This window comes from Saccopteryx bilineata, chromosome 1 (assembly GCF_036850765.1).
Source record: "Saccopteryx bilineata isolate mSacBil1 chromosome 1, mSacBil1_pri_phased_curated, whole genome shotgun sequence".
NCBI lineage: Eukaryota > Metazoa > Chordata > Mammalia > Chiroptera > Emballonuridae > Saccopteryx > Saccopteryx bilineata.
In genome coordinates, this window is record NC_089490.1 from 59,140,101 (window position 1) to 59,167,520 (window position 27,420).

General features: G+C 37.9%; 1 protein-coding gene across 6 annotated transcripts in view; it reads right to left on the reverse strand.

Annotated features, from left to right (window-relative positions):
* Positions 1-81: 81 nt before the first annotated feature.
* The window catches only part of SNX14 (sorting nexin 14), a 79,105-nt gene continuing 51,766 nt past the window's right edge, over positions 82-27,420 (reverse strand). For 4 of the 6 annotated variants that reach the window (XM_066254225.1, XM_066254222.1, XM_066254221.1 and 1 more), the window contains 12 exons: positions 24,748-24,949; positions 19,980-20,063; positions 17,532-17,632; positions 14,085-14,196; positions 11,282-11,322; positions 9,937-10,056; positions 7,037-7,160; positions 6,610-6,774; positions 6,337-6,432; positions 3,091-3,182; positions 2,378-2,434; positions 82-309 (listed from right to left, as the gene is read on the reverse strand). In XM_066254225.1, the coding sequence (XP_066110322.1) occupies positions 271-309; positions 2,378-2,434; positions 3,091-3,182; positions 6,337-6,432; positions 6,610-6,774; positions 7,037-7,160; positions 9,937-10,056; positions 11,282-11,322; positions 14,085-14,196; positions 17,532-17,632; positions 19,980-20,063; positions 24,748-24,949 (1,233 nt within the window). In that variant the 3' untranslated portion in view covers positions 82-270. Of the gene's footprint in view, positions 310-1,400; positions 1,434-2,377; positions 2,435-3,090; positions 3,183-6,336; positions 6,433-6,609; positions 6,775-7,036; positions 7,161-9,936; positions 10,057-11,281; positions 11,323-14,084; positions 14,197-17,531; positions 17,633-19,979; positions 20,064-24,747; positions 24,950-27,420 lie in introns of those variants that run through there. The other 2 variants (XM_066254224.1, XM_066254223.1) reach the window with 2 other exon arrangements.

Consider the following 27,420-nt stretch of genomic DNA (forward strand, 5'->3'; position numbering starts at 1 on the left):
TGAATTATCTCTTTAAAAAATGGCAATAACAAGTGATGTAAGTCTAATAAAATTTACATAACAAGTGTAAAATGAAAGGCCATGAAAACCAGTCACTTTTATTTATAATTAAGTTTGTTAGTCTTTATTAAAACAAAAAAATCAAAATTTCAAATACAGAATTACATGATATATACAAGAATATACAAAAGTAAAAGAAAAAACAGTATATATCTACTACACTAGCACAGAAGAAATTTCAACGGATTATTCTATCTCAAATCCAAATGTTTACATCCAGGATGTCACAGAGGTTACTTCCTTTTGTACCTAAAGTAAAAATAAATCTATTTAATAGAAGACAATAAAAAAGAATTCATTTGTGAATTGCCTAACAGTTCCATAGTCCTAATCCTAATGTTTTAAAATTCTACTGAGACATGTGTATATGTAAATACACACACACACATATATAAATGAAACCAAAATAAATTAGCTGGCATATGCCTCAGGTAATATCTATGTTTTAGATATGAGAAAAATGACAAGGTGTAGGGCAGTGGTTCTCAAACTTTTTGAAGTCAGGGTGCATTTAAAATCCTATAAATAATTGTAGGCGTACTATCGATATATACAAATTTCTGAGAAAAATGTTATAATAATTAAGTCAAATATTAAAGAAAAGAAATGTAAAGTGCAAGTATGCTTTTATAGTAATTAAATGAAATAAATATGACAAAATTAAATTTATTCTGACATTAAAAACCATTTTTGTTATATTTTTTGAGTTATGCTTTTTAGAATTCATAAAAAAAGAGGGGTTAAATATAAAAAAACGACAAAAAAGTTATCTCTATATACAGTGGAACCTTGAGATACGAACAGACCAACATACGAATTTTTTAAGATAAAAGCTGTGACTCGGTCTGTATTTTTGTTTGAGATCTGAGCAAAATTCCGAGATACAAGTCATGATTCAGGAAGCTGCCGCTAGTTGGCACATTGGTGCACGAATCCAGTACTGACTGTTTGATATACAAGTTGACTGACTTACGAGCTCAGTTACAGAACAAATTAAATTCGTATCTCAAGGTACCACTATATAGATACATTCTTAGTAAGATTTAGTAAATTTGGCAGGTCCCAGTGCAAATGTGTTAAGTTTTTTCTCTCTTGTGTTTATGAGAAACATGAGCCTGATGTGTCCTAGTAATTTCTTCAATGTTTGGGCATATATTTGAAAGGCAAATTCTCATTTTTTCATCAATACATTGAAGAATTCCTCTCTTTTTACTCTTAGTTGTGTTGAGTGCAGAAAACATCAACCATACATAGCATCTTAACTTTACACCAAACAAAGGATAGAAGAAACTTGCCTCCAGTCTTTCCGGGAGGCAAGAACATGGGAGGTAGTGTAAACAATCCAGCACCACAGCTTAACAGCCTTTTACAACCTAATCAGGCAAGTGAGGTGGGGGGTTAGGCAGACTGTCAACTTACAGTCAATTCCCCATACCTCTATTCCCCAAAAATCTAAACTCCAAAAAGTCCCCAACAGGCATATATTTCTCTGGAATAGCACAGGGTGCACCTAGAAATCTTCTAGGGCGCACTAGTGCGCCCTGGCACACACTTTGAGAACCACTGGTGTAGGGGCAGACCTTATAAATTCTCAAACAGAAAGCTGAAGATTTCCTGTACTGATTCCTGTGTAAATTGAACTTAACATGTCCATAACTGCCACCCTGTTTTAATATACATATAATAATACTATAACAAGCTTATAATTTATAGGTAAATAGTCCAAATCTGAGTTCTGTGAAACTGGCATTTCATTTTTATACCACAACCTTGAAGAGTACTTACTTCATCTGACCAAAGGGATTAGTCAAAAAATAAAAAGAATAAAAAATAATGACTTAAATCTTTGCTCAAATCTAAACATCCTCAAAAGCCAATATAATAATAATAATATTGCCACCCTCTTTTGAAATTAATTTTGTGCTCTTGGGTTAATTTAAATTCAGCTGGTTCAAAAATACTTGACTAACATACCCAGTATTCAGCATTGCAAAAGACAGCCCAAAGAACCCGGCCCATTCTAGTGCAAGGACTTAACTTCATACCTTCTTCTGGAAAGACTCTACAGAGTGTAATGTTCTTTTCTACTTTTAATTAGGAAGGGATGAAGTCAAGGCAGAGGCTATTCAGTTCCTGACACCAAAATACATTCTATGTTTGAGCATGTTGAATAAAAAAAATAGAGCCACTTGTTAAGGTTGTTCATTTTTAAAAGAATCACAGTCACAAGGATTTCCTTAATTTTTATGTCCCTATTAAAACAAATGTCAGTATATGATTAAAAACATAAAGAATAAAATTGCTGCTTTTCAGTTACCTTATTGAGCTCAGGAAACAGTTCTTGTATCACAATGTCCAATAAAACATAAGTCAGCTAAAGCACCAAAAAAAAATTTTAAGGCTTAGACAAAGAAAGCCATAAAAATGATAAACACAAAATTCAGGACTGTGGTTACTTCTAAATGGGAAGGCAGGGAACAGAAATGACAATACAAAACAAGCACAAAAGTGGCTCCTAGTATCTATAATGCTCTATTTTTATAATGAGTGTTAGATACTCATGTGTTCACATGTGTACTTATTATTATGCCTCATTAATTCAATTTATGTTAGATATTTTATATATAACAAAAATTTTAAAGAACAAGCAGGATACAAAATTGTAACTGTATTAAGATCTCAAGATATGTTAGACTCTAAATATAAAAATGTTAACTGTGGTTAATGATAACTATGTTATCTAGATGATAAAATTCTCAATTTCTTAATTTTTACTTTATTTTATGAATTTTCTGTATATTCCAAATTCTCTATGATGAATATGTTTATTTTAAATCAAAACACTTCATGTTATAAAGAAAACAGGGTAATCACTGAAAAAGAGTAACACAAATAAAACCTACTGTTTCCTATTTGAATGTTTGAATTATACTGCCTTTGGGCACTTCACGGTTAATAATATACCAGATCCCTACAGTGTCATTCACCAAACTTAGCCAACTCCAGTCAACGTGCTTTAATGAATTTTACCTGCTTGTTGAGAACTGGCTGCTGTAAGCCATCAAATAGAAGCCTGGTGCTTTCATACTTGGTTTCTTCACCAATACACTTGACAATAAGATCTAAACAAGAAAGTCACATGTGAAACAATTTTATATTGTAAAGTGATTCATCATTAACTAAATCATAGAAAAAAATCTGTTTCCTGGAAATTATGCAAAAACTATGAATCAGAATTTTCTTTCCTTTTTTTCTTTCTTTCTCTTTTATTTTTATTAAGTGAGAGTCAGGGAGGCAAACAGACTCCCACGTGTCCCAACAAAATCCATCCAGCAAGCCCCCTACAGGGAGATGCTCTGCCCATCTGGGACCACTGCTCCATTGCTTGGCAACCAAGCTATTCCCACGCCTGAGGTAAGGCTATGGAGCCATCCTCAGCGCCTGGGGCCAACTTGCTTGAACTTTCAACCCATGGCTGTGGGAGGGAAAGAGAGAGAGAAGGGGGAAGGGTGGAGAAGCAGATAGTTGCCATGAATTGAACCCGGGACTTCCACATGCTGGCTGACGCTATACCGCTGAGCCAACAGGCCAGGGCCCAGAATTTCTAAACCAGGGTTTCTGCAAGGGTTCTATGGTCAAGTTGAAAAATGCAGTATCAGGTATCCTCTTTTTGGAGATTCACAATACACAAAGAATATTGCAAACACACAGAATGTTGTGGTAAAGAAATTTGCCTCTATTATTAAGGGATAAAAGACAGTTCAAAAATAATACTTATTTTATTATTCCATCCAGGAAAAACAAAGTAAATCCCTAAAATTATGTCTGTACATTTCTATACATACATGTATAAAAATGTATACAAAAATGTCTGTGAGGATTAACATCAACTGGAGCACATGGAGGGGGCTATTTCTGCACAGTGGGAAGAGAATGGCTCTGACTTTTTACTCTACTGTATATATTTTCATGTTTAAATATCTTAATATCAGAAAATAAAGTTTAATTTTTAACAGGGACTTCCCTCAATGAAAATGACCACTTGGTTTCTGTACTATTTGTATAATGATCAACCATCTTACAGAACAATCCTTTTAGGAGATATTTAAACACTAGTTTAGTGTTCAGAAAAAAGTCATGTATTACTCCTATTATCAAAAACAGTCAGTCCTTATTTTTTTTTAATTTTTTTAAATTTATTTTTAATTTTTAACTTTATTCAATTTTTTTTGAGAGAGAGAGAGAGAGAGAGAGAAGGGAGAGAAGCAGAAAGCATCAACTCTCATATGTGCCTTGGCCAGGCAAGCCCAGGGTTTTGAACCGGCGACCTCAGTGTTCCCAGGTCGACACTTTATCCACTGTGCCACCACAGGTCAGGCACCAGTCAGTCCTTATTAAAATCTCTAAATATTTCCTCCCAAACAGGAAAAGAAAATCATTTGTAAGTAAATGAAGTGCTCAAATATTTGTTTCTTCCCCACAATCATCAAAAAACTCATAATGCTGTGCATAGAAAATTCTCACTTTGTTTGCTTCTATGGGGTAACTTTAACCCGCAGAGGCAAAAAACAAATTCAATTTACAATAACCATAGTAGATCCTTGATATTTTCAAGCTATGTAACCCAATATGGATCTTTTTGAATGCTCTAATTCATCAATACTACACAGAATTTCCCAACTAATATGGATGGAGAATAATGATTCCTTAAGATCCTTTAGGAGTCAGTAAGAATTGAGACGTAAAGGACAACTGAATGACATACTAAAATTACTCACTAGCTACACTATTCCTGCCCAAATGAAAGTCTTCAAGTAAATGTGATTCAAATTTGTGCCTCAACAAATAACCCATTATTATATTCATTGGCTTTCCATGTTGTTCCTGAATAACAAAACCAAGACTGCTAAAACTGTGAATGCTGTATCATATTATAAAACAGGTAAGAAATTATTGCATTATTTATTTATAGAAGACTTAGTCAAAAATAAGTTTTGTTTACTTTTACATTCTGACCAGAGATTTAACTTAACTGTCTTCACAAAGAACAGAACTACTCTGGGATAATCTTTCAATGATGAGAATTCTGTAAAGTATAATCCTTAGCCCTCTTCAAGTCTTACTCTATATTTTCTCCCAGGGCATTATTATCCACTCACACATTTCCTCTGTATCTCTATCCTGTACCATCATTCCTTTAATTACCAACCTGGATACCTGAATGCTCATTAGTCATTTCCTCCTGAATAATGTATAGGCACTTCACACTAAAAAATGTCTCAAACTAAGCCCTGCCCAGCCGGCTCAGTGGCAGAGCATCAGCCTGGTGTGTGGAGGTCCCAGGTTCAATTCTCTGCCAGGGCACACAGAAGAGCACTATGTACTTCCCCACCCCTCCCCTTCTCGCTTCTCTCTTTCTCTCTTCCTCTCCCGCAGCCAAGGCTCCATTGGAGCAAAGTTGCCCCAGGTGCTGAGGATGGCTCCATGGCCTCTGCCTCAAGTACTAGAATGGCTCTGGTTGCAGCACAGCAATGCCCTAGATGGGCAGAGCATTGTCCCCTGGTGGGCAGGCCGGGTGGATCCTGGTCAGGTGCATGCAGGAGTCTGTCTCTCTGCCTCCCCACTTCTCACTTCAGAAAAAAAAAAGTCTTACACTAAGTATCCTCTGCTTAACCCCCAGAGATTTTTTCTTTGTATTTCCCACCTCAGTAAGAGGTTACTACCATTCATTTAAATAGTGGCCTGAGCTGACCTCCTTTACAGGAAAGGTGATCATCCTCCGTCCTTTGAGATATCTGTGACTTGAGCATGACTCTATGATCACATGTATGTTTGACTGCATATTGTCCTCCTGCTAGACTTGAGCTATCCAAGTATACTTTGTTTATCCCTTATACCTCTACATAGTGCCTGGAACATGGAAGGTGCTCAATAAATTTGGAATGAATTTTGATCTTTTAGTCATACACACTAGTATAGCTCTTCTCATGGTAGAGTGGACAGCAGGACCCCAACTGTCTCACAAACATGTCACTATGACTACTCTGTTAATGTTATTATTGAAATAATCCATTTGTGTGCATAGAAACAGCCTTGTTTTAAAATTCTTAGTGCTATCATCATAAAAACCAATTTTTTCTTAACGGTTTAATTTTATCGGTCCTTATAACTATTTCTAAAATAAAAACTCACAGTAAAATTTAGCTTCCATATTTACTATACATTTTTACCTCAAAGGCTATTAATTTATATTAAAGTACTTCTTAAATATTACACCTGGAATGTAATTCATCATTTCTTCAAATGTCTGTTTTGCTCGTTTTTGCTTGTCTTGGAGAGAGCGAGGTTCGGTGTTTTCACAGAATATAGCATCTAAAAAGAAAAAAGAAGTATTTGCTGAAATTTTCACCTATTTTACATAAAGTATTTATTTTCTCATAGTAGAAATACTAATAAACCAAATAAAAACAAGACTTCTCATTCTTTTAGAGCCAATTAAAATAACTGACAGTACACAGAACATGAAACAATCCATGAGAAAATACAAACCTCTGAGAAGTGTTATAAGTGAAACTAAACGGTGCTCCTGAAATAACTGTTCTAGTTTACAGTGAAGATAGTAGTCAGTATACATTTCCAGGGTGTTTTTAAAGAGGATTCGAGTTCCCATTAAGAGATGATGAAGCCAGTCAGGAACTTGGAAAACCACCCGTCCTGAAAAGATCGCAGGGAATACTTCAAATTTATATTTTAACATTTTCCAATATAAAAAGCACAAATGCTCAGTATTTTATTTGTAAACACTAGTAACTTTAATATATTCAAGACCAATTGCATCGAATTCTTATAAAAGAAGTACTTTCAATTTTTAAAAAAGTTATAACAGGGCAATACTTAAAAGCACTAATTTGCATCACAGAAGAAATATGATACATAAATGACAAACAGATTTTAATAGTAACCACAGTGATCTTACCTACATACATCAGGTAATCATAAACTCCTTCTACAGTCATCATCTCCATAAAATAATTTTGATTTTGCTTTCTTTCTGTATTCTCAGCACGGTTTGCATTATTCTTAAACAGGTCATTGAAAAGCTAAAGTAAAAGTTGAAATAACAAAGAAATATGTACTTTATTGCATCTGCTGATAACAATTACTAAGAATAAAGAAACACAGAGCAAAGACATTTAAAATTTTCTAATCAAAACAGAATATCAGGTTAAGATCTCCTTCTAAAATTCCACACTTATACTCAAAATTGAATTTTAAAAATGTTCCTGCCTGACCAGGTGGTGGTACAGTGGACAGAACATCATCTTGGGATGGTGAGGACCCAGATTCAAAACCCCAGGGTCGCCAGCTTGAGCACAGGCTCATCTAACTTGAGCACAGGATCGCTGGCTTGAGCATAGGATCATAGACACGACTGTATGATCTCTGGCTTGAGCCCAAATGTCGCTAGCTTGAAGCCCAAGGTCACTGTCTCAGCTGGAGCCCCCCAGTCAAGGCACATATGAGAAACAATCAATGAACAACTAAAAAAAAAAAAGGGCCTCCACTACAAGTTGATGCTTCTCATCTCTCTCCCCTTCCTGTCTGTCCCTCTCTCTCTCACTTAAAAATAAAAAAAGTTCCTCTAAAAATATTACATAAAAGTCTACATTCATTTCAGACACAGCAGATAATTCATTATCCATAAAAAGCCCCTTTGCTACTTTATATCAAAAGAAGTAAATGAACATATAAAGATGTATAAAAGTATTAATGCTAGCTACTTTAAAACTAGTATGATTTAATTATTTATTTATTTGTATTGATTTTTAGAGAGTGGAAAAGGAAGATGGTGTGTGTGTGTGTGTGTTTGTGTGTGTGTGTGTGTGTGTGAGATAGAGAGAGAGAGAGAAAGAGAGACAGAGAGAGAGAGAAAACGTGAGAAACACTAACTTCTTGTTCCACTTACTCATGCCATCATTGGTGGATTCTTGAATGTGCCCTGAATAGGGATCAAACCCACAACCTCAGCATGCTGGAACACTCTAACCAACTAAGCTACCCAGCCAGGGCCAAAACTAACATGATTTTTAAATTATAAGTTGCTGTTTAATTAAAGGGTGTTTAGAGGTGAACATTAAGCTTTAAGCAAAGTTCATGTGGATAGTAACAGTCAAGGCCCAGAAAGGACTTTGATTAATGTGAAAAAGATACAAAGAATTATGAATGAAAATATGCAACTAACTAAATCTCAATCTTACCTCCAAACTATGCAAAAAGCATCTATTATCAATAATAATAATCAAAGAGCAGAAATTAAGGAACTAAAAAAATTTTGACAGAAAAGATCAACAAAGTAAAAAAAAAAAATGGATAAAATCTTCAGCAAAACTAATCAAAGGAAAAAGAGGACACAACTAATAATGCCAAAGAATATAGAAAGAGAATATTATTGACAACTTTAGGCCAAAAACTTTTCAAATTTAGATAAAATAGAAAATTTCTTAAAAAATATAAACTATCAAAAAGTGATTCATAAAATAATAAACCTAAAAATTATAATCATTATTAAATTTGGTTGTAAAAAAAACCTTTCTACAAACAAAACTCAAAGCCTAGATGACTTCATCAACAAGGTCTATAAGTTATTTTTAAAAACTAGTAATTCCAGTAACTCTACCAGCAAATAGAAAAAGGTTAAAAAGGTTAATATAACATCATTATCAAAACCTAAGATTGCCCTGGCCGGTTGGCTCAGCGGTAGAGCGTCGGCCTAGCGTGCGGAGGACCCGGGTTCGATTCCTGGCCAGGGCACACAGGAGAAGCACCCATTTGCTTCTCCACCCCTCTGCCGCGCCTTCCTCTCTGTCTCTCTCTTCCCCTCCTGCAGCCAAGGCTCCATTGAAGCAAGGATGGCCCGGGCACTGGGGATGGCTCTGTGGCCTCTGCCTCAGGCACTAGAGTGGCTCTGGTCACAACATGGCGACGCCCAGGATGGGCAGAACATCGCCCCCTGGTGGGCAGAGCGTCGCCCCATGGTGGGCGTGCCGGGTGGATCCCGGGTTGGGCGCATGCGGGAGTCTGTCTGACTGTCTCTCCCTGTTTCCAGCTTCAGAAAAATGCAAAAAAAAAACAAACAAAAAAAAACCTAAGATTAAGTAAACTTTCTTAATCTTACAAAGGATATCTGAGGAAAAAAGCTACACTATACTATTTAGTGGTGAAACACTGAACTCATTTCCTTTGTATAGCAGGTCCTATTTATAAATGCAAAACCTACCATCATTTGCAGAAACCAGTAAGTTTGTAAATCTAAAAAAAATTAATATATTACTAGAATTAATATAAGTCTGGCAAAATTATTAAACTTAAAAAAATCAATCAGAAAAAATCAACTGTATTTCTGTTTACCAACGATAAAGTTATAGTAATAACAAAAATGAAGATATTTTGGGGGAGAGGAGAACTGTCCCTTGAGCTCACGTAGCTCCTACGGCTGGGCAACACTTTGGCACTAAATTAAGCTTCTGGCACACAGGGAATACATATTTCCAATGCCTAACACTCAATAGTAGGCACACAATAAAATACCTACTTAATGAATAGATCAAGTATTCCTTAATTATCAGAAGTTGGTGATTATAAACTCAGAAAACCACTTTAAAAAAAAAATTTCCCAAATACAAAAATGGTAGAAGTTTGCAAATACACCCTCTAAAGAAACATTTAACTAAGCAACTTACACTTTACAACTAATTTCCATATAAAGAAAATTAAAAGTTCCATCATTTCATTAACACAGGATTCTCCCTATAATGGAAAAGTTATCTCAAGTATTACAACTTTAAACTTATGGCTCTTTAAAGTAATGTTCAGTACCTTCTTGTTGTTTTCTGAAGTAGGACTGAGAATGGTCAGTTCTGGTTTACTTGGTTTAGGCTTTGGAGATTCACAAGAATTAATGAAATTCATGATGAAAGGCTCCAAATGCTGACCTTTCTGTGGTAATACAAAGACCATAGTGTGAAAATTGAAAATTAAGATTATGATTTTCAGTATCACATAATCAATTAAAATTCATTAATATTTAAATATGCTTTTGGCCCTGCCTGTTTGGCTCAGTGGATAGAGCATCAGCCCAGCATGCAGACGTCCTGGGTTTGACCTCCAGTCAGGGCACACATAAGAAGTGATCATCTAGGCCCTGGCCGGTTGGCTCAGCGGTAGAGCGTCAGCCTAGCGTGCGGAGGACCCGGGTTCGATTCCCGGCCAGGGCACACAGGAGAGGCGCCCATTTGCTTCTCCACCCCTCCGCTGCGCTTTCCCTCTCTGTCTCTCTCTTCCCCTCCCGCAGCCAAGGCTCCATTGGAGCAAAGATGGCCCGGGCACTGGGGATGGCTCTGTGGCCTCTGCCCCAGGCGCTAGAGTGGCTCTGGTCGCAACATGGCGACGCCCAGGATGGGCAGAGCATCGCCCCCTGGTGGGCATAGTGTCGCCCCTGGTGGGCGTGCCGGGTGGATCCCGGTCGGGCGCATGCGGGAGTCTGTCTGACTGTCTCTCCCTGTTTCCAGCTTCAGAAAAAAAAAAAAAAAAAAAAAAAAAAGAAAAAAGATTCAGAAGTGATCATCTGCTTCTCTTCCCCTCCCTCTCCCTCTTCACTTTCTCCTCCCCTCTCGTAGCCAGTGACTCGATTGGTTTGAGCTTGGGGTCAAGACGGGGGTTGATCGATGGACCTGGTTGGGGCACATGTAGGAGTCTATCTCCCCTCCTCTCACTTAAAAAAATTATAAATAGCCCTGGCCGGTTGGCTCAGCGGTAGAGCGTCGGCCTAGCGTGCGGAGGTCCCGGGTTCGATTCCCGGCCAGGGCACACAGGAGAAGCGCCCATTTGCTTCTCCACCCCTCCGCCGTGCTTTCCTCTCTGTCTCTCTCTTCCCCTCCCGCAGCCAAGGCTCCATTGGAGCAAAGATGGCCCGGGCACTGGGGATGGCTCTGTGGCCTCTGCCTCAGGCGCTAGAGTGGCTCTGGTCGCAACATGGCGACACCCAGGATGGGCAGAGCGTCGCCCACCAGGGGCGTGCCAGGTGGATCCCGGTCGGGCGCATGCGGGAGTCTGTCTGACTGTCTCTCCCTGTTTCCAGCTTCAGAAAAATGAAAAAAAAAAAAATTATAAATAAATATACTTTTAACTATCATGTTATAGAATACACAAATTGTTTATTTACCTCTTTCATTAGTTTTCCAGGAACAGACTTTATAATTTTTCCTGCAATTAAAAGTGAAATATTAATTTTATAAAGGCATAATATACATCATAGTTTCTTATATAAATACTTCACTAGTTAATTTTAAATACTAACTAGCCAAGTAAAAAGTAAACCAATAAGAAATATATACTCATAATTATGTACTTTACATTGAACAGAAATTCACAATAACTAAAGTATACTTAACTATTTACAGATATAACATTTGGGATTTACTTTAAAATAATCCAGTAGGTGATAGAAGGTGAAGGGATTTAGGAAATAAAATAAATAAACATTATATATATAAAAATACAGAGATACAGACAATAGTGTGATGATAGCCAGAGGGAAAGGGAGCAAAGGGGGCTGGGGAATGGGGATAAAAGAGACATTGCTTGAGGTAATAGGCACACATGCAGAGTGCAGATGTTTCATTGAGTTTCACACCTGTAACTATACCCCAATAAATTCAATTTTAAAAAATTAATTAGTTAAAAAAAATAAAAAATAGCCTGACAAGGTGGTGGCACAGTGGATAGAGTATCGGACTGGGACGCAGAGGACTGAGGTTGCCTGTTTAAGTTTAAGCGCAGACTCATCTGGCTTGAGCACAGGGTTACTGACTTAAGAGTGGAATCACAGACATGACCCCATGGTTGCTGGCTTGAGCCCAAAGGTCGTGGCTTGAAGCCCAAGGTTGCTGGTTTGAGCAAGGGGTCACTCGCTCTGCTGGATTCCCCTCCCACACCCTCCTACTGGTCAAGGCACATATAAGAAAGCAATCAATGAACAACTAGGGAGCCGCAACAAAGAACTAAAAATAAAAAATAAAATAAAATAATCCAGTGGGGTGGGAGGTGGGGGAATGGATAAAACAAGCCAAGTGTTAATAACTGCTGGAAAAGAAGAGTTCATTATATAAATTTCTCCATTTTTGTGTAAATTTGAATTTTTCCATAAAAGATATTTTTAAAATATTTTAAACAATGGTGAATATATAAAGATATCTAAAAGTATACAAGAGTTAGTCAAAATAAAAAAGTTATAAAATTGCTACATTTAAATTGACTGAGTAGTATATACATTATGTATTTTAGATTAAGAATATATACATATTCTAATCCGATTTACCAAAATTTCTTCTTGATTTTATCTCCAGGTTCCCTCGTTATAAAATATCAAAGTTCTTAAGATTGTCTCAAGCATTTAGAAATGACTATAGACTTTGGCTAGGTGGCTCACTGGCTATAGAGCAGAGGTCTCAAACTCGTGGCCCGCGGGCTGCATGCGGCCCGCCCACCAATTTTGTGCGGCCGCAGACTGGCCCGCAGATTAATCCACGAAGTTTGATTAGTCTGCAGGCCGCACAAAATTGGTGGGCGGGCCGCACGGCCGCGAGTTTGAGACCTCTGCTATAGAGTGTTGTCTGGCACGCCAAGGTTATGGGTTTGAGCACCAGTCAGGGCACATATGAGAAGCAACCAATGAGTGTACAACTCAACTGAACAATTAAGTGGAACAACAAGTTGATGCTTCTCTCTCTCTCTCTCCCTCTCCTTTCCCCTCTCTCTTAAGTCAATGGAAAACTATAAAAAAAAAGACTATAAAATTAGTCAAAGTGATAAATACCACTTAAAGTTCTTTCAGTTCAATTTAGAAAAAAGTAGCCTTATGGCAATAGCAAGAGACATTATAATAGAAATTAAATGTGGAGATTGTTTTATAGCACACAAACCACCCAACAGTCTTATCAGGTTATTTCTTTTTGGTATGCCCATAAACCACTCCTCCCTCATTAGAATTCCCAAAAGTCCTTATATTAAAAGGCCTTATTCTATGCTTTTCTCTCTAGCACATGCTCTTCCTGAGCCAAATGATTTGCTCCATCTGATTTCAAATAACACTCAAATCTCCACTCCTTACCTGTCTCCTGGCCTTTCCTGTCCTATAAAACTTTTTCAAGTAAAGTGTATAAACTCAGTAAATTCACAACTGCTCTTAATTTATTCCCTGTCTCACAGCAAATAACATTCATCCAGCTGTTTAAATAGGAACTTTGGTTACTTTGAACATTTCTTCTTCAGTTAAACCTAGGCACCCACAAAGTCTACCCAATTCTACCTCCTATAAGCAAACATTCTCTCATGATAAGAAGACCCCCCACATACACTTCTACCAAATATTTTGGCTCAAATAAATATATTAATTTGGAGAGACACAGATAAAAGCCAAATGCCTACTTATAATATTTCACTCATTCATTTAGGTCTATATAAACTTAAGGTTACATTATGTAAAATATATTTAGAAATATTGCTTTTCTTCCATTATTATCTTAATTTTATTCAACTTTTCCAGATTATAATAGCTTTGTCTGTGTTTAACTTTATATAAAAGAAATCATGCTGTATATTTTCTTTTGTTCAACCTGTTTTTACGATTATCAACACTGTTACAAGAAGCTATATGCTATAGGCATTCATTTTATGAATCTACCACAATTTATCTGCCCATTCTATTGCTGAAGAATATTTGTATTATTTCCAGTTTTGGCTATTATAAACAATGAACATTCTTTAATATAAGGTTCTCTGAAATATATCTCTCAGAGGGGAACTGCTGGGTCAGTTAGTTTTATAACAAGCTTTTCTCAAGTGGTTTTCCAATTTATATTCCTACTAGCAGTGTATAAGAAGTCCTTTAGAGTTTGACACATGGCTTCACTATATAACCTATTTTTCTAAATTAATCTGAAAATGCTAGTTCTAATTTGACTTACCAAGATTTACATCTGGTAGTATTTTATCAAGAAATTGTGTTTCTCCACCATTGGGGGACAGAAAATCTGCCAAAAGTTGACTATTACTCAGTTCCGGATGCTGTAGAAGTTTCTTGAATAAACAAAAGAAGAAAAAATAAGTTTAAAAATCTATAAAGGTGACAAAGCTGTTTTAAAATAAATTTTGAAACCAAAAAAAAAAAAAACAATTTTAAAACCTCAAAAGCTATTTTATATTCATAATAAAAAGAAAAACTATATGGAAAGAACAGTATCACATAACCGATAAACCCTCAAACCTCTACAGTCAGATATGAATAAGTTTGAATTCTAGCTCCTCTGTTTGTTAGCTAGATGACCTTAGAAAAGTTCCTAAATTGTCTAAGGATCAGTTTCCTCATGCATAAAATGAAAATATCTATTTACAAAGTTATTATATAAAACCTTTAGCACCTACCTGATGCAGAGGAAAAAAGATTAAACATTAGCTAATATTACTTCTCAGTTTCTCAATTATAAAAGAAGTATTTCAATATTATACAACCATCTTGATAATTAAAAGAAGTTGACATAAAGGATTTAGCAAAAACTAAATGTAGAAATGTGAATTGGAAAATCTGTTTCTGTTCTTTCTGCAATATGATTTTCTTATGAGCCAAAATTTTCTTTTAAAGCCAAAATTAACCCAGTCTTACCTAATATAGAGTTTTGTAATCACAAAACAGTTTAAAAATTTGTGAGCAGAATTCTCCAGGGTGGGGCAAAGTAGGTTTACAGTCATAAGCACACGAAACAGAGTTTGTCCTTATATTACTTATTAGTTATTGTATTATTTTCCATAGAACTGTAAATCTACTTTTGCTCCACCTTGTATATAAACAAAATACCAGTACTTTAACTACATGTTATCAGAAAACATTTCTTCTAGAATAAGGTTCCTAAAAAGAATTGGTTCAAATAATGGGTTAATGATATCAAGAAAGACACAGGTAACACTGCTATGTGTTGTGTTCAAATTTCCTCATAGTAAATAGTTAATAGTTAATTCATATTTCAAATTTCACACCACTGAAAGATTATATAAAAAATACTTTCTGAGTTAAAGTATCCAACAGTTCAAATTCAAGAAGTAAAATGCAAATATCTCTTGCCTGATGGCTAGTGGCGCAGTGGATACAGCTTCAACCTGGGATGCTGAGGACCGAGGTTTTGAAACCTCAAGGTCACCAGCTTGAACGTGGGCTCATCAGGTTTGAGCACAGGCTCACCATTAAGTACGAGGCTGCCAGCCTGAGCATGGGATCAACAACATGATCCCATGGTCACTGTCTTGAGCTCATAGGTCATTGGCTTGGTTAGAGCATCCCACTAAGACACATATGAGAAGCAATCAATGAACAACTAAAAAGTGCCACAACTACAAGTTGATGCTTCTCATCTCTCTCCTTTCCTGTCTCTCTCTAAAAAAAAAAAAAAAAAAAGCAAATATCTCTTTATACTGTTGAATATTATTAACTAATAAAGTGCTTGTTTTGGGCTTGACCAGGCATAGTGCAGTGAACAGAGTGTCAACCTTGGAAGCTGAGGACTTGGGTTCAAAACCCCTAGATCACCAGCTTGAGCACGGGATCACCAGCTTGGGCATGGGATCACAGACATGACCCCATGCTCGCTGGCTTGAACCCAAAGGTCACTGGCTTGGCTGGAGCTCCCTGGTCAAGACACATATGAGAAAACAATCAGTGAACAACTAAAGTGCTGTAACTATGAGTTGATGCTTCTAATCTCTCTCCCTTTCTGTCTGTCTGTCCCTGTCTGTCTCCCCCAACCCTTGTCCCTCTCTCCTTCACTAAAAAAAGAAAAATAATAAAAGTACTTGTTTTTGGCTATAATGTAACCAAATTAAAGTAAGTTAACACTTAACAAAAACTACAAAATTGCATGGCCAAATAAAAAGGATGTTTTAAAAATAAAACAAAAGTATCCACTCTGGTTCTTAGACATTTGATAAAAGAAAAAAGATGGTCATTAATTTTAGAGAAGTCTCAAGTAACATTTCTTTTAGAGCACGTGTGCCTGAGAGAAACAAAGAGAGAGAAAGGGAGAAAGAGAGACAGGGAGGGAGACAATAAGGGAAAGAGATGAGAAGCATCAATTATAGTTGCATCACTTTAGTTGTTCACTGATTGCTTCTCACATGTGCCTTTTCCAAGGTGGTGGCTCAAGCTGAGCCAGTGATCCTTTGCTCAAGCCAGTGACCATGGGATCATGTTGATCCCACACTCAAACCAGGGACCCCACGGTCAAGTTAACGAGCCTGCACTCAAACCTGAGAAGCCCGCACTCAAGCCAACAACCTTGGGATTTCGAACCTGGGACCTCAGCATCCCATGTCAATGGTCTATCCACTGCGCCATCACTAGTCAGGCTCAAGTAAGTTATTTTTAAGATATTTGTAACTACAATGGAAAAAATATACCAATTATATTGTTTACATAACACAATACCAACACACTGAGAAAAATAAAATTCAATTCCAAGTGGTAAACGCTAGAGTTAGAAGATCCCAAGAAAATAGAAAAACAAGTTGAAAAAGGAAAAGATTAAGGAATAAAACAAGAGGGAAGATTGCAAAGTTCAGAAAGTGCTAAACACAAAAGTCAAAGAATAAGGCAAAAATAACAAAAACTACCCAGTATTCTTAGTATGTATTTAATGTTTTACATCAAATTGTTTCTTTTTGTAACTTCCCACATCAAACCTAAGCTCAACATAAGACTTTTTTTCCTCTAAAAATATATCTGGTATTTCATTAGTTTCTATATTTTTTAAAAGTATCCTCTTGACAATAATTCATCTTCACATAAAAAAAATTTTAGACCCAAGCTGGTTGGCTCAGTGGTAGAGTGTTGACCCAGGATGTGGGAGTCCCGGGTTTGATTCCCAGTCAGGGCACACAGGAAAAGCGACCATCTGATTCTCCATCCCTCCCCACCTCTTCTTCTCCTGCAGCCGAGGCTCGAATGGTTCAAGCAAAGTTGACCCTGGGCTCTGAGGATGGCTCCATGGCTTTACCTCAGGCACATAGCTTGGCTGCCCAGCAATGGAGCAGCAGCCCAGACAGGCAGAGCATGGCCTAGTAGGGGGCCTGTCGGGTGGATCCCGGTTGTGGCGCATGGGGAAGTCTGTCTCTGCCTCTCCACCTCTCACTTAATAAAGAAGAAAAAAAATTACGTAAGACAGCATTTGAAATTGTGTTCCTCAGCATTTGTTGTCAGCTTGGCTCAAATAAACACTTATAAAAATTATCTTTAAAAAACTTTAAATAAAAATTTTAGAAATCTACATGACAGGTATTTTAAAGCAAAGCATATACACACAAGAAAAAAAAAGACAAATTAGAGAATGCTATGATTAACAATGTTTTAAATTGAGTTGGTACTATACCTGCAGATATTCCTGAAACTCTTCTCTCTTTGACTTTAAGAATTCATAATTTTTGGGGCCAATGATCCTCTTGGAAGGAAGCTGAGCATCAGGAAATGTGCCTGAAATTAATATGTAAGAAAGTTATTACTATATTCTTCTACTACTTTAAACACCTAATTTATAATTTACTGTAACATATTCATATTCCCAATGCTGTCTTGTAGAGATGTGTATTATCCTTTTTTTTTTCATTTTTATTTATTGATTTTAGCGAGAGAGGAAGGAAGGGGGTCAGGGTTAGAGAAAGAGAGAGAGAGAGAGAGAGAGAGAGAGAGAGAAAGGAACATTGAAAAAACTGTTACTGTCTGTGCCGACTGGGGATCGAACCAACCAGCAACCTCTGCACTTTGGGACGATGCTCTAAACAACCAAGCTATCCAGCCAAGGCCATTATCCTTTAAATCAGGGGTTGGTAACCTATGGCTCGTGAGCCAGATGTGGCTCTTCTGATGGCTGCATCTGGCTCACAGAGAAATGTTTAATAAAAATAATAATAATGTTAAAAATATAAAACATTCTCAAGTATTACAATCCATTCATTTCCTACAGCTCATGTTCATGGTTGCAGGTGGCTAGAGCCAATCACAGCTGTCCTCCGGGGCAACACTAAATTTTTATTGGATAATGCATAACATACACGGGCCACTGTATGGCTCTCATGGAATTACATTTTAAATATGTGGCATTCATGGCTCTCTCAGCCAAAAAGGTTCCCGACCCCTGCTTTAAATAATCTTGACAGAATTAGAGAGCATAGAAGTTCAGACCAAAGAACTTGAGTATACTGACATCCAAAATATCACCACTCTTCATTGACACAGATATATTGAAACTTGGATGCTAGGTAAAAAAGCTTCAAAAAATTATCATGCAATTATTTTGAAATTAGTGGGATTTTATTAGACAAAAATCTTACTAAAAAAATACCTATTTCCTCATGGGAAAAAATTATATTGCCAATGCTATACAAGCTTAAAACCAAAATTTAAAACCCTGTATGTTCTTTCTCAGATAGGGCTGACTTTTGAAATTTTAGTACCAAAAGGAAAAATATTGTTGAGAATCCATCCAAATTCAGTTAATCTGGGATTTTAAAGTATGGAGATAAATGATCTTCACTCTAAACCAAAAGTAAAGTTCTCAGAGAAAGAACCAGACAAAGACAGCATTGCATGAGATTGGCAGAGACAGAGAAAACCATTTAAAGGCAAGTACAAAATCAAAATCTAGGTAAAAAGTATGAAGTGGGACCTTGTATTTTTTATCTTCCTATAATCTGTTTATTATGGGATTTACTCTAATAGTAGGGTAAAGAAGTTTCCCTGCTCTTTTCAATTCAGAACCAACCTGAATTTGGATTAGGAGACATTCCACAGAGCTTTTCGAAAATAAAAGGTTTCAGAATACAAATATCGAACCCACCAATCTACATACAAAATGACTGGAAATACTTTGTAACTATATCCCTAATATTAACTAATATAAATAGATAGATCAGAGACTAATATGGGAGCAGAAGAACTAAAAAGGAGAAGTGCTCTCCTTTTCTGATTGATCTATCCTCAAAAGAAATATTTACCTACAAATTTTGTTTCCATACCTAAATCTAAAAGCTAAATTAAAACATTTGCCATAATGCACAGTAAACATGTCTACCAAAAAAAGATAATGGTAAAAGAACAGAGCACCTCTGAAATACCTGGTTTAAATTTCTAACATGTCATGATAAAAATTGGAAAGAGAACCTTTTCTAAAATACAGTTAAAGAATAACTATCTTTCACATTTTAATATTATTTGAAAAGCAATAAATGTGCATTGTAAAAACTAAAAATATAAGCAAGAAGAAATAAGATAAAAAGTTTGTTCCTATCATCAACAGCGGCATACACAAGTGTCACTATTACATTTCTTAGTTAATATTACTTAAAATAAAAAATTAATTTGTGGCCCTGGCAGGTTTGCTCAGTGGTAGAGTATCGGCCCAGCATGTGGATGTCCCTGGTTCAATTTCCGGTCAGGGCACACAAGAGAAGTGTCCATCTGCTTCTCCACCCCTTCCCCTCTAGCTTCTCTCTCTCTCTCTCTCTCTCTCTCTCTCTCCCCCTTCCTGCAGCCATGGCTCAACGGGAGCAACTTGGCCCCAGACACTGAGGTTGGCTCCATGGCCCCCGCCTCAGGCACTAAGAAGAGCTCAGTTGCTGAGCAATGGAGTAATGCCTCAGATAGGCAAAGCATTGTCTCCTAGTGGGCTTGCTGGGTGGATCCCAGTTGGGGTGCATGCAGGAGTCTGTCTCTCTGCCTCCCGTCCTCTCACTGAATTAAAAAAAATTAATTAATTTGGTTCAACAGCCTTCAAGAAAGCTAAAATTAAAAAGTAATGTTTTATACAAAAAGGACAACATACCATGAAATTCTGTTAGTTTTGATTCAAGTACATAGAATTCAAGATATCTTCTATAGACAGACCAATGTTCAGGCTCATGCCCAACTGTAAATTGAATGAATACACACTAAATAATAAATAATTTTATAAACTACTATTAAAAGTATTTAAAACTTCAAGTATTCAGAGCTGAAAATTATTCCAGTCTTAATAATTTATTATTTCTTGGCATTACATTATTAATATATTTTATCTTCTTGTAATTTTAAATATTTTAGAAGAGTAAATTTCATCTATTTATAAAGTTATCTCAATAATATATACATTTTTCTACCACAGAATCATAGAGCTGACATCAACTTCAAAAATTATGCAATTATTATTTTCTAAATTTCACAAAAATGGTATTTCTCATAAAATACTTGTAGTTAATTTTGGGTCTCAAATATTACTAATTGTCTTAATCTAATACAGTATAGAACAGCCTATTCAAGAGAATTTTCTGCGAGTTCTGTGAATGTTCCATATTATCTGTACTAATATAACTATTAGTTACTGATCACTTAAAATGTGGCTAATATAAGTAAAGAACTGCCCTGGCCGGTTGGCTCAGCGGTAGAGCGTCGGCCTAGCGTGCGGAGGACCCGGGTTCGATTCCCGGCCAGGGCACACAGGAGAAGCGCCCATTTGCTTCTCCACCCTTCCGCCGCGCTTTCCTCTCTGTCTCTCTCTTCCCCTCCCGCAGCCAAGGCTCCACTGGAGCAAAGATGGCCCGGGCGCTGGGGATGGCTCTGTGGCCTCTGCCCCAGGCGCTAGAGTGGCTCTGGTCGCAACATGGCGACGCCCAGGATGGGCAGAGCATCACCCCCTGGTGGGCAGAGCGTCGCCCCATGGTGGGCGTGCCGGTGGATCCCGGTCGGGCGCATGCAGGAGTCTGTCTGACTGTCTCTCCCTGTTTCCAGCTTCAGAAAAATGAAAAAATAAAATAAGTAAAGAACTGAAATTTCAATAAAACCTAATATTTATTACCACATGTGGACAGTGGCTACCAAACCAGACAGCAAGAACTAATGATTTAAAGAATAAGTCATGGTTCGATTCCCGGCCAGGGCACACAGGAGAAGCGCCCATTTGCTTCTCCACCCCTCCGCCGTGCTTTCCTCTCTGTCTCTCTCTTCCCCTCCCGCAGCCAGGCTCCATTGGAGCAAAGATGGCCCGGGCGCTGGGAATGGCTCTGTGGCCTCTGCCTCAGGCGCTAGAGTGGCTCTGGTCACAACATGGCGACGCCCAGGATGGGCAGAGCATCGCCCCCTGGTGGGCAGAGCATTGCCCCTGGTGGGCGTGCCGAGTGGATCCCGGTCGGGCGCATGCAGGAGACTGTCTGACTGTCTCTCCCTGTTTCCAGCTTCAGAAAAATGAAGAAAAAAAAAAAAAAGTCACATTAACCTACCTATTCCAATTTCAGTTCCCCAATTTACTAACTACAGGGTAGGGCAAAAGTAGGTTTACAGTTGTTCATATGGAAAATATAATAATTAATAAATAATAATAAGAATAAACTCTGTGTTTCATGTACTTAAAACTATGAGTACTTTTTGCCCTGCCCTGTATATAAATTTGAACAAATAACCTCACTGTGCCTTAGTTTGCTTAGCATAAAAATAATATCGGCCCTGGCCGGTTGGCTCAGCGGTAGAGCGTCGGCCTGGCGTGCAGGGGACCCGGGTTCGATTCCCGGCCAGGGCACATAGGAGAAGCGCCCATTTGCTTCTCCACCCCTCCCCCTCTCCTTCCTCTCTGTCTCTCTCTTCCCCTCCAGCAGCCAAGGCTCCACTGGAGCAAAGATGGCCCGGGCACCGGGGATGGCTCCTTGGCCTCTGCCCCAGGCGCTAGAGTGGCTCTGGTCGCGGCAGAGCGACTCCCTGGAGGGGCAGAGCATCGCCCCCTGGTGGGCAGAGCATCGCCCCTGGTGGGCGTGCTGGGTGGATCCCGGTCGGGCGCATGCGGGAGTCTGTCTGACTGTCTCTCCCCGTTTCCAGCTTCAGAAAAATACAAAAAAAAAATGATATCTATTACATAAAATAATCCCACCCCAAGTTTCAATCCTGGGTTCCAATCCTGGGTTTCAATCCTGGGGACCACTGTAAGGCAGTGGTCCCCAACCTTTTTTGGGCCACGGACCGGTTTAATGTCAGAAATATTTTCACGAACTGGCCTTTAGGGTGGGACGGATAAATGTATCACATGACTGAGCCAGCGTCAAGAGTAAGTCTTAGACAGATGTAACAGAGGGAATCTGGTCATTTTTAAAAAATAAAACATCGTTCAGACTTAAATATAAATAAAACGAAAACAATGGAAGCTATTTATTCTTTCTCTATAGACTGGTACCAGTCTGCAGCCCGGGAGTTGGGGACCATTGCTGTAAGGCACTTTTGTACAGTGCAAAGCACAGAGTGAGCACCCCAAAAATGTTGCTATTTTTAGCATCTTGTGTATTCTAGCCTGACCAGGGGTGACGCAATGGATAGAACATGAACCTGAAATGCTGAGAACCCAGGATTGAAACCTGGGGTTGCCATCTTGAGTGCAGGATTGCACTGGCTTGCACAAAGGATCATCAACCTGATTGTGGGATCTCTGGCTTGAGCAAGGGGTCACTGGTTCAGCTGGAGCCTCCTGAGTCAAGGCATGTATGAGAAGTAATCAGTGAACTACCTACGACTTGATGCTTCTAATCTCTATCTATATACGTGCAAAAAAAAAATTGGCCTGACCAGGCAGTGGCGCAGTGGATAGAGCATCGGACTGCGATGCCAAGGACCCAGATTCGAGACCCTGAGGTCACCAGCTTGAGCGCAGGCTCATCTGGCTTGAGCAAAAGCTCACCAGCTTGGACCCAAGGTCTCTGGCTAGAGCAAGGGGTCACTCAGTCTGCTGAAGGCCCGTGGTCAAGGCACATATGAGAAAGCAATCAATGAACTAAGGTATTGCAATGCCAATGAAAAACTAATGATTGATACTTCTCATCTCTTCGTTTCTGTCTGTCTTTCCCTGTCTATCCCTCTCTCTGACTGTCTCTGAAAAAAAAAAAAATTATCATGTCATTCTAGCATTTTTTTAAAAAGGCAATTAATAAGTCAACTCAAACCACAACAACCCAAAAACAACACAGGTATTTGAAAAAACCAACCTGCTATGGTCACACTCTATTTATCAAACTTCAATACTGGTCTTAAAAGATTCATATTATATTTAGTTTTGGTTTTAAAAACCCTAAAATTGCTATTTTGCTATGCATATAAAATCAATGTAGTATTTAAATGATAAACTTTCTCCCCCTCATAGGACATGGCCTCCGAAGAGCATGTGTTACATTGACCATAAAAGTCAGCATTGCTGACAAAAATTATCCTCAGAACACAAGTTTTAAGATTTTTAAGTTTTAGTTTTATGGTTAAATTATTAAGCCAAAGTTTTTAAAATAAAGAACAAAACTGAAAGCTGTCCAAAAGGCAAAAATAAAAAATATATTCCAAAAATATTTAAAAGTATACCATATCATACATAAATCTTTCAAAAGGAGGTAAAAGTTACTACATGCTCACAAAAATTTATTTATATTAACAGGATGAATAGTCAAAATTTTGTTTTAAATAATTTTGGGAGAGACAAGAGCCAGACTTTAAGTACTAGGCACAGGAAGAAACTGAACCCAGAAGCTAACCAGGGTCTTCTCAATTCTAACACTTAAAATGCCAATTAATAGAGAGAGCAGAGAAAAGTTTCAAACAAAACTGAAATCAGTCTATAAAATCAACAATAGTTTGTGCACTAATTAGAATGTTGAGATATAACAGCATCTAGCAATACTGAGTGGTAACTATAATAAAATCAAGTAGCAGACTCAGAACTGGGTATAGCAAGACTCTGCCTGGTATTAGCTAAAATAGGAAAAATCATAGTTATTCTGAGCATTCTTCCTTCCTCCTTCCTATGCTTTATGTTCTTGAAATAAGATGAGCTTCTGAGAAAACCTAATACTTTTTGAAGAACATAAGGGGAATTATTAGCCCTGACCTTCACACTATCACTTAGTCCCCTCTCTTAACCATTTCCTAACACTGCCACTTTTCATCCTTCTTTCATCACACTTCCCTCTTTAACTTTATCTTCCAGCTCATCATTCCCAAATGTGCACTTTGATGTGCTTTTGCTTATACAGACTGACCCAGCTCTTGAACAAAGCAAAGCCTAGGGTGGGGACTGTTAAACTCGCTATGGATGTTATTTACCCCTGTTACTATTATAGTCCACATGTAAAAACAACCAAAATAAAAAAGATAGCAAAACATGAAAAAAACTTGTAAAGTTGTCTTTCAGCATACTTCTATCAATTCTAATCTGCTGAAAAATATGGAGGAGAAATGCTGTCTTAATTAAATTGGTATTATATCTGATATAGTGCTATATGCATTAATAACAGTCAATTAAGTATAGTGACTAATGATGGGAGAAAAACCATTAAAGAAACATGACATAAAATGCCTTGTTGGATTGTCAGGTGTCTTGAAGGCATCTACTCAATAAGCATTGGTTGAACAAGTTAGTTAACTGGTAACAGAGATAACCTAAAAACCCTAAGCTTTCATTCAATTTTCTGTTCTAGACAATTACCTTTAGGATGTGCAGTCATACTCAACAGTTAAAAATGACGAAATGTTTATCATTCCTGATAAATACAGACTACCAGAATCGTTTAAGAAAGGTACTCGGTAAAGCTTCCTACCCGCTCTTCTATCATTCCTTTCAACATCAATACAAAACACAGGTATTCTTTCTTTTTTCTCCTTCCTTTCCGAAGAGGGATCTTCAAAAAAGTCTACATATGGAATGCTAATTTTCCATGCAGCAAGGTTTCGGGGAGTATTAGGTGTGCTCACAGCTTCCACTGGAGAGTCATCTTCCAGTACAACAATACCTTCTTCAATCTGGAAAAAAAAAAACCACAGGAAAAATGTAGTATTTCCAGGACTTTCAGACCTGAGATAAAGTAATATGTCCATACAAATTTTCTGATTTTTAATACTTTTAAAAATTAGGTGATATTAAATTTTCTACTGAAAATATAAAGATAAAAAAATTACAAGTCCCAGAATCAACTTCAGGTTTTGTTAAATCACCTATATGTTGAAAGTTCAATAGAAAATAGGAAACAAGGCCCTGGCCGGTTGGCTCAGTGGTAGAGCGTCGGCCTGGCATGCAGAAGTCCCGGGTTCGATTCCCGGCCAGGGCACATAGGAGAAGCGCCCATCGGCTTCTCCACCCTTCCCCCTCTCCTTCCTCTCTGTCTCTTTCTTCCCCTCCCGCAACTGAGGCTCCATTGGAGCAAAGATGGCCCAGGCGCTGGGGATGGCTCCTTGGCCTCTGCCCCAGGCGCTAGAGTGGCTCTGGTTGCAACAGAGCGACGCCCCGGAGGGGCAGAGCATCGCCCCCTGGTGGGCAGAGCATCGCCCCTGGTGGGCATGCCGGGTGGATCCCGGTAGGGCGCATGCGGGAGTCTGTCTGACTGTCTCTCCCCGTTTCCAGCTTCAGAAAAATACAAAAAAAAAATACAAAAAAAAAAATAAAATAGGAAACAGACACTTCAGATAATTGGAAAAGATATTAAAAATACAAATATATAGAAAAATATTTAACTTTTATAATAAAAAGTAAAAGTTAATGCACTGATATTTTTTCATTTAGGGCTATGAAATTTTATAAATGTTAAATAGCCACTGATGGAGACTGCCCAGATAAACTGGATCACTGATATACAGGGGTAGGCAAAAGTAGGCTTACAGTTGTAAGCAGCATGCAAGTTTATTCTCGTATTATTCTTTATTAATATACTATTTTCCATACAAATAACTGTAAACCTACTTGTGTCTCACCCAAATATACATATAATATACAGTTAAAATACAAATAAGTAGGACAATATTAATGATGTAAGAATAAACTCTGTGTTTTACATACTCACAACTGTAAACCTAATTTTGCCCCACCCTGTATTGTTGGTTACTAGTTATACTGGGCACAACCTTTCTATAAAGAAAGCGTTTTGACATTATGTATTTATAAAGAGCCATAAAACAGTTTCAACCAAGTGATTCTATTTCTGAGAATCTATTCTAATAAAAGTATTTATTCCAAATAAAATTTTTAAACTGGGAAAATGCACAGGTATTCACTGAAGCATTAAATAATGTAAAATTAGAGAACATGTTTGAAAAGAATCCACTTTTATACAATTAAGACTGTTTTTCACCTGAGCAGTGGTGCAGTAGATAGAGTGTTGATCTTGGATGCTGAGCGCTGAGAACCCAGGTTTGAAACCTTTAGGTTACTCACTTGAGCGTGGGATCATCAACATGATCCATGGTTGCTAGTTTGAGCCCAAAAGTCGCTGGCTTGAAGCCCAAGGTCACTAGCTTAACTCCAAGTTCATTGGCCAATGGCTTGAGTAAGGAGTCATTGGCTTGGCTGGAGCCCCCACTTGCACCTCACCTAACCCCACCCCTGGTAAAGGTATGCATGAGAAGCAATCAATGAATAACTAAAGTGCCGCAACTACAAGCTGATGCTTCTCCTCTCTCTCCCTTCCTGTCTGTCTGTTCTGCCTTTGTCTCTCTCTAAAAAAAAATAATAATAATAAATAATAAATCCTAGGCCCTAGGACACTGAGGACCCAGGTTCAAAGCCCAAGGTTGTCAGCTTGAGCATGAGATTACCAACTTGAGCATGGGGTGGCTGGCTTGAGCGTAGGAACATAGACGTGACCCCATGGTCACTGGCTAGAGCCCCAAGGTTGCTGGCATAAAGTCCAAGGTTGCTAGCTTGAGCCCAAAGGTCGCTGGCTTGAGCCAAGGTCACCGGCTTGAACAAGGAGTCACTGGCCTAGCTGAAGGCCCCCAGTCAAGGCACATATGAGAAGCAATCAATGGACAACTAAGGTGGCACAACTAGGAGTTGATGCTTCTCATCTCTCCCCTTCCTGTCTGTCTCTCTCTCTTTAAAAAAAAAATTAAAATAATAACAATAATAAATCTTAAGTGACACCACCTTGGTCTGGGTCAACACCCTATCCATCCCTTGATTTTCTTTTCAGAGTATCAAAGATTACTTTGCCCTCTTCTCTTACTTTCCATTATAACTATTTTTGGTTCCAATCAAGAATTTCCTTCTTTCTGGTGTCACTATAAAAGAGAACTCTTAACTTTTTAAAGATACGCTTCTATTCCTGAAGCAAAAATGCAGATTACATTTCATATAATCAGGAAGAATGAAATATAAAAAGTATATCTGCCCCCACAAAAATTATGTTTTGAGAAGTTCACAGTAACAGAGGTAAATGCTTTTGTTATAATATTAAGTGGGGAGTAAGCAGGACAGCAAACAATATATAATATAGCCTAAT